Source organism: Miscanthus floridulus, unplaced genomic scaffold, assembly GCF_019320115.1.
Source record: "Miscanthus floridulus cultivar M001 unplaced genomic scaffold, ASM1932011v1 fs_658_2_3, whole genome shotgun sequence".
Taxonomy (NCBI): Eukaryota; Viridiplantae; Streptophyta; class Magnoliopsida; order Poales; family Poaceae; genus Miscanthus; species Miscanthus floridulus.
In genome coordinates this window covers 25090-32875 of record NW_027097070.1, presented here as the reverse complement: position 1 = coordinate 32875, position 7786 = coordinate 25090, and the positions used below count along the sequence as shown (strand labels likewise).

The 7786-nt window shown below is 45.8% G+C and overlaps 1 protein-coding gene across 1 annotated transcript; it reads right to left on the bottom strand.

The window, feature by feature from the left end:
* Positions 1–951: 951 nt before the first annotated feature.
* LOC136532559 (uncharacterized protein At4g14100-like) lies at positions 952–4889 on the bottom strand. The gene is made up of 2 exons (XM_066525143.1): positions 4359–4889; positions 952–1290 (listed from the first exon to the last, which is right to left on the bottom strand). The coding sequence occupies exons 1-2, from the start codon at positions 4834–4836 to the stop codon at positions 1121–1123; spliced, it is 648 nt and encodes a 215-aa protein (XP_066381240.1). The 5' UTR covers positions 4837–4889; the 3' UTR covers positions 952–1120.
* Between the last annotated feature and the right edge of the window lie 2897 nt (positions 4890–7786).

Sequence of the window (7786 nt, the reverse complement as noted above, 5' to 3'; positions counted from 1 at the left end):
GAGTTCGCGTGAACTTATCAGCCCGGCTTATCAGCCATGGTACAATATTTTTCTCTCGTAAGAAAACAACATCAGCCGGCTTATTAGCCGTAAAAACCATCAGCCGAACACTTTCGCGGGGTTCTACGTATTAATTTTTTTATTACAACTAAACTTAATAACGACTATACTGAAATTAATCCGCAAGAACACTGTAGTGTAGGATGGAGCGACGACGCGCGGCGGAATCAGAGAATTCCGCTCGTGCCGTTTGCAATGGGCAGCTTGGAATGGCCGGCAAGCCACGCGGCCGGGCCGTGCGTTCCACTTGCACGGGGGACCTCTGTTGTTTCAGTCAGTGCCAGGCTACTTCTTTCATCAATCAATCATACAGCCTGTTCGCTTGCTCATAAACGATCGTAAATTTCTAGTTGGGAACAGTATTTTTCTCTTACACCAAACCAGCCAGCAGTAAATAATCCACGATACGATACGGGCTTCCGAACAGACTCTGAAGGGATCCTAGGCTCGCAACAAATATGCGCAGTCTGAAGTTGTTTTGGCCACACATAGACTGTAGAAAACTTGAAATCTGCCTACAATGCAACACGAGTCCTCCTCCTACACAATAATAACACAAATCACAGCACATATTGAGCTCCCGCACACAACGGAACCATGACGAAGAATCTCATCTCAAACCACGACTCGCCTCTCTGCTTCTTCTCCCATCTCATACAGATACAGACATGCAGTGTTCCTTGGCGTCCTGATCTACTTACTTTCCAGGCCTATGACTGCGCCCAATTTTGAGGTGGGTTCACTGTCTAGGGTTTACGCAGGCCACACCAAAAACGTCACACGTTACATGACATGGGATTTGGGATCCAATCCAATGCAATGCAACGCTACTCCATCAGTTTTGTACGCCTCGCTTCATTTGGTCAGAGATAACAAGACACAGGCAAAACATTACTGCACAAGAGGCAATGGTAAATGCGGGCATGTGTCATGTGTGAAAGGCATAGTCACCCTGTTTACACCGCATCTCCATGCCCAAATAGGCCAAGGCGGCAAGGCCGTACCGGGTCCGGGGACCAGGACGACAACATGCAAGGCCGCAAGATGAGTCATCGAGTCCTCACAGCACGCTCCTGGGGATGAAGCTGCTGCCATGATGCCCATCAGAGATCTTGGTTGTGGTCTCGGCAGCCAGCCCACCGTCCTTGGTGAAGCAGTACTCCGGGGCCTGCCACGCCGCGTCCTCTAGCACGGCTCCCACCTCAAAGCTCATCACATAGGCGATCCTACCTGCACATCGGCAAAATGCACAGAGGTTACAGTACAGAAGAAAGCGGGTGCTCGCCCAGAGATCTCATGGTGACTTCAGCTGGCACCCGTATATATATGTGGTTATTATCACTGGACTGCAAGGCAAGTTATAGTGTTTGTTCCTCCTTCATTTGGGGGCCGGGCTGCAGAGCCTAACAAGAAGCGTGCCAAGATCTGTCGTGCACGAAATAAGTGCTTACTTGGCTGTCATGGTGAAGTGTCATATCCGTCCTAACACTCAGCTGTAAGCCAACTAGTGCCAGTAGTTCAGGGACAGCAATACAACGAGTGTGGCGATGCTGTTATGAAAAAAAGGAGTGTGGCAATGCTGACTAGCTTAGCACCAAAGGAGTAAACAAGAAGTATAGCTTCATTTGATTTTTTTCTGGACTCCTGAGCATGGCAAATTTAGTTGAATTTACTTGCTGTATCCCTTTGGTGACACCTTAACCAAGCTAACTTCACAACAAGAATTTGATATAATAAACAATACAGAAAGATTTCACTCAAAGGCAATACAGAAAGACCTCTGCTACTTCAAGTGACAGCTAGATGGTCCTCATGCCATAACCAAGCTAACTTGGAAAAAAAAACAATGTGACACACTTGGTTATACTTTACATCTTCTACTTTAATAATAAGGGGCAGCTAAAAGAGGTAGAAGCTAACACTATGTTTATCATTGAAGAAATGACAGATAGGTTGATGCCCAGCGATAATGAGGGGTCTCAGACTAGCATAGACAGTGCTGTCCACTATCCCAATGTTTTGGACAGCTCTGCATACCCTTCGTAAGATGACATTAAAAAAAAAGGTAGGCCTACAACAAGAACTTTCTGTAGGGGCATGTTACAACCAATGTACATGGGTCAGTGCTTCGCTGAATGGAAGCATGCACATAAATGCTAACATGATTGAGGGTCAGCTACCACAAAACATGATTGAGGGTCAGTGCTTCGCTGAATGGAAGCATGCACATAAATTCTAGCTGATAAGCCGGCTGAAGCTGTTTTATTGTGAGAGAAAATACTGTAGATTCTAGCTGATAAGCCGGCTGATAAGTTCAAGCGAACAGGTACTAAACAAAGTTCTTCAGAATCACACAGTTTACAGTACTTGGTGATTGTCTTCAAGTCTGACAGCAAAAATGACAAAATGGGCAAAACAGTTGGAGCAAATGCAACTGGTAATAGTCCAAAGATGACCTACAATCCTAGATATTCCTGAAACAACAAGCATGCTGTGACATGGAGAAAACAAGACACTGAGTAAATAGTGAAAACATTCCTCTGGGTCTTGCTGGCCATTTTGATTCAAGTGGCGTATTTACTGGGTACAATTTAATTCCAAATTAAGCTAGCTCAATCCCACTTCATTCAAACAAGACAGCTATGGTTCTGGAAAGAATAATGTGACAATGTGCCTTCCTGTGATTTTCCAAATGGCGCTTGATGCACAAGCTTATAGACAGACAAGCCAGAGGTTTCTAAATGTAACACCTTAACCAAGTTAATTAACTTCAAAATAAGACTGTGATGCAATAAGCAATACAGAAAGACATCCGTAACATCAAGGGACAACTAGATGGTCTTCACACCTTAACCAAGCTAACTTGGAAAAAAATGTGACAGACTTGACACTTGTTTATAATTTACATCTTTTACTTTAGCGGACAACCAAAAGTGGTAGAAGCCCAGACAAGATTTATCAATGAAGAATGACAGATAGGTTGATGCCCAATGGTGAGTCTGATAATTGCATACACTGTATTTTCCATTATCCCGCCCTTTTAGACAGCTCTGCATGCCCTTTGTAAGATGACACTAAAACAACAAGCTAGACCTACAACTATAAGAGCTTCAGTGCTTGATTTTGAATGGGAACGACCAATATTCATGGGTCAGTGCTTGGCTGAAAGGAAGCATGCACATAAACACAAATTGATTGGGGACCAGCTACCACAAAATGTGGACAGGTTTCAAATAAAGTAAGTTTAAGGGGCCAAAGTTGCTAACAATGTTGTTCAGAAACACATTTTCTACTACTTGGTGATTGTCTTCAAGCCTGTTAGTGAGACTGAGAAAATGGGAAATAAATTGGAGCAAATGCGACTGATAATAGTCCAGAGATGACCTAGATATTCCTAAACGAACAAGTGCATGTGCATGCATTGGCTTGGAACCAAAACAAGACGCTGAGTGAATAGTGGAGACATCCCTCTGGCTCTTGCTGCCCATTTTGATTAAATTGGACTATTTATTGGGAATTAGTTTACATCTAAAATAAATGCTACTGGAAGGTATGATACTGGGCGTAATAATGAGACCAACCTTCTGGTGATTTTTCATATGGTGCTTGGTGCACAAAGTTTATAGACATAGAAGCGCCAGACCTCATGAATAAAATTCAGTCTTCTAGAAGACGTTGGCAAGAAATAAAATTCACACTTCTAAAAGATGTAGGCAGAAATGAAATTCAATTCTTCATTTACTTATTTATTAGGCCACACCATCACCACTGTCCAGTACAGGGTGCACTGCTTTTTGTAAATTGGGATCTCTTTGATGTCCTTTCTGTAAGATAGACTTAATCTGTGAATGAAGTATAATTAATATATAAAAAATTGCATAATGTGAGGAGGGTACCATTGATCCTTGGAAGGAAAGCATTCCACCCAAGTTAGAAGAGTAGTACTACTATACAATAGTTGGTCAAGAAATTTTAGGTGGCACCATGCCATGCAGATTCAATCTCCTAGTCTCCTTGATGTGTTATAATTCCTCCAATTTGGGTCCTGCTCACCCTAATTAAGCTGTACAACAGTAACAATGTACCAGCATTTGAAACATTGCCTTTTTCTATAATCAAGTAGATTAAGCATTCCCATTGTTTTTTAACTATAAACGGCTAAACGGGGAACTAGAGATCATGTAAGCTCGATGTTGCGTGTAGGATCCTGCAAATTCGCTCCTGCCGCCTTCAAAAGTCAAAACGGCACGCCAATTGTGTTCGAGAAGGAAGGGAAATCAATGAAATCCACAAGCTACCTGTGTAGAAGACCCACTTGACGGGCCGCTTGGTCTTGACGTCCTCGTAGTAGGTGATGAAGTCGGCCTTGGCCCAGACGTGGCAGTCGAATCCGCCGGCGTCGCGGCGGCCGAGGTAGACGGCGCCTGGCCGGAGCCAGTCGGGGCGGAGAATGCCGACCCCGACTGCGGCGGAGCGGCAGGTGCGGCGCGCCGGCGTGTAGAAGAAAGAGGTACCGTTGTTCCACTCGTTATCGTAGTAGGGCGCGTCGGCGGTGAGCTGGTAGCGGATGACGTGCAGGTTGCGGCCGCCCGGCCAGTCGTACCAGAGGTCGGCCACGGACATGTTGCCGTGGTAGTCCATGACCAGCGTCGCGTGGAACTGCGGGGGCCATGGGGTCGGGGTCGGGTCAGCGGCAGCGGGTGGGGTCGCCGGGAGCCAGAGGAAGAGGAGAAGGACGACGACGGTGACGGTGACGGGGAGGTGAGGCGGCGTCATCTCCGTCGCCGTGGTGGTAGTGGACTGGTGGTGGTAGTTGGTCAGAGGCTCGCAGTGGCTGACTGCGGAGAGAGGCAGAGCGCGGGGGCCGGTGGGTCAAAAAGCCTAAAACCCATAAAATTATGAGAAAAATGACGACCCACTATTCAATGAAAATAATCCATTCTACCTTCTTAAGCTATCACCGTACTCTGTATTTTTCCAAGAACTCTAAAATCAAACATTGCACCGTATTAACTCTAAAAATCATTCAAATTACTTCGCTGCCCAAGCGGTCTTGGAGGCAGTTTTTCTTTTTGCTTAGAAAATGTAATAAATACTTAATATGGTTTTTAAACCACAAAAAAAATGCTTCTAAACTTCTAAAAAATCCAAACTAAAAATATAGCGATACATTGCATTACGATGAATTTGAATAAAATATTTAGAGCCCATAAAAATATATCTACAAGCCTCCAAAGGCACAATCCAGGCGTCTAGATTGAAGATTAATGAATCTGCTGGTTATAATAGCTAGCTTAAGTTGTATTTGTTATTTTGTGCTTGTGGTCCACATGAATTGCAATAAAATTTACAATAATATAAATATTTTCAAGGCGGTAAAAATGACGCTTTTGTGTTGCCTATGTTGGCTCGACGAGGCGGACATTGTAGTCACGCTTAGAAGAACCAAAGGGTTATGTGTGAATTTATAGCATTAAACTCCCCACTGCAAGCAGTCCTACGGACAATGCACGTGCTAGTATGTCAACACATATTTTTAGTGTTTGGACCGAACATGCACCAATTAGCCTAGTTGTTACATGTATTTGAGTACTTTAGATGTTGTTGGATTAATCTGCACCCACCTTTTAAGCTATTGTATTGTGGATGTAACTTTACTTTATCTAAAAAATATATTTATCTGGTTTGCTACCACACCTTTAATATTACACAAATTCTTAAATTCCTATTATAGTGTCCTACTTGTCATACCCACAATTTATCATAATTTGCAGCCAAGATTTTTCTTTCACCATAAACTGCCTCAATCAGTAAACCATAGTGAACATTGCCAGCCAGTTGCCAAGGGGTATAACCTCCCCATTGCATTTTCTATCAAGGTAGAAAGAACTCAAATCTCTAAACCCGAGCTTTAGAGATGAGAGCAAATCTTTTTTTTAGAATTACACAGTACAACGCAGATGCTCAACACGCATGCACACTCACCCCTATGAACACATGCACGTAAACCCTGCCCCTATGAGCACCTCCGAAGGACTGAGCCGGCAGATCTCGAGATTCACGAAGTCACCACATATATTCGCTCTTTAGCGATGTAACACCCTGGTGTTATGACTGCATTTAGGCATTGCTAATCATACATATCGTGCATCATCAAGCATCCTATTCATACATGCGTAATCTTGCATATAACAACTGAAACATTACTTCGAAACATCCGAAACATGTTTGTGAAAAGTAAATGACGCATACACTTATTAGAGTTGTTTTGCTCTGATTCTTGCTTGCTAGTTGAGTAGAAACTGTTGGTTATGCTTGTAAATCATCTAGAATGGTTTAGCAAAAATTTTGGAGCAAGGTTCGTATTCAAATTAATTCAAAACTTTGCTTCCAAAGTAAATTCCCAAAATTAGGGTTTTGAGTTAAAATTTAACTTTGATTCTATAATTTAAAATCTAGATAGAATTGGACTTTGGTCATAAAAGCAAAGTTGTAGGGAATTAAATTCTAAGCAACTTTCATTTTTGGTACATTTTCAAAAGAGGTCATTCTCTTGCTCAAAATAATGTTTGAAAGATGGCATTTAAAAATTTCTTGAAAATAAATTGAAAAATTCCATTTCTATTTTTCTGGGCCGCCGCCTCGCTTCTGGCCCGCCAGCCGAAGCCGGCCTAGCGAGCCTCCCGCGCCGCGCGCGCCTCGCCTCGCTCGGCCCAGCCCAGCACCGCGCCGCGCCCGGCCTGCCTCCGCGCGCCTGCCCGCGCCGCGCCGCGTCGTGCCCCGACCGCGTTAGGGCGCGCTCGCCGCGTGGCCGCCCTGCGCTGGCAACGCCCACCGCGCGGCAGCCACGGCCTGGCTCCACCTCCACGCGCGCGCCTTCTTCTGCCCCGCAGCGCTGCCTCCTCCCCATTACTCCTCCCGCTCTCTCAGCCGCAGAGCAACAGCAGCAGCTTCCGCCCGCGCGCAACACGAGCTCACCACCGCCGCCGCCGCTGCCTCGACGGCAGCACACCCCCCCCCCCACGCCTCCATTCCCCGATTCACGCCGCCAGCAGCTCCGCCTAGCCTCCCTGCTTCGCTTGCGTTCGCTTGCAGCCGTCGTCGTCGAGGTAAGAACCAAGCGCGGCCGCCTCCTTCCTCTCCGGCGAGAGCACTGCCGCGGCCGGGTGGCTCGTCACGCCGCCGGGCCACCTCCACCATCCCAGCCGTTGCGGCTCAGCATGGCGTGCACGCTGGCACCACCCGCGCCATCGGGAGGGCTTGCCGCCGGTGAGCACCGGCCGGCGGAGCGCCTCCCCTGCTCTCGGTCGCTGACCGGCAGGGCCCAGCCGCAGTGGCGTGGCCTTGCCCGGCCGAGCTGGGCCAGGCTGGCTTGGGCCGAGCCCCGAGCTAGGCCGCCGCTCACCTCTTCGCTCGGCTGAGCAGGCCGGCTGTGGCCGTGGGCCAGTTCATTTCCGCGGGCCGGCCCAGTAGCATTTAAATGATTTGTTTTCAATTTATTCATTATTATTTGAAAACAGAAATGGTTTGCAAAATATTTGGATACTCAAAGTTGCTCCAAATTTGTTGAAACAAATTTTTCTAGGTTCCTTATCACCAGATCTACTTGGAAAAAAATTGTGCATGTCATTTTTAAGATACTTTTCTATAGGATTTTATTTAATCTTGAATATTGCTGATAACTTGAAAAATATGTAGAAAAATATATAGGCTTCAGAAAAATATG

Excerpts from the sequence above, each read along its gene's own strand:
- LOC136532559 (XM_066525143.1), bottom strand. The coding sequence starts at position 4,836 with ATGACGCCGCCTCACCTCCCCGTCACCGTCACCGTCGTCGTCCTTCTC. Across the intron at positions 1,291-4,358 it reads CAAGTGGGTCTTCTACACAG|GTAGGATCGCCTATGTGATG; the intron begins GTAGCTTGTGGA and ends GCCGATGTGCAG.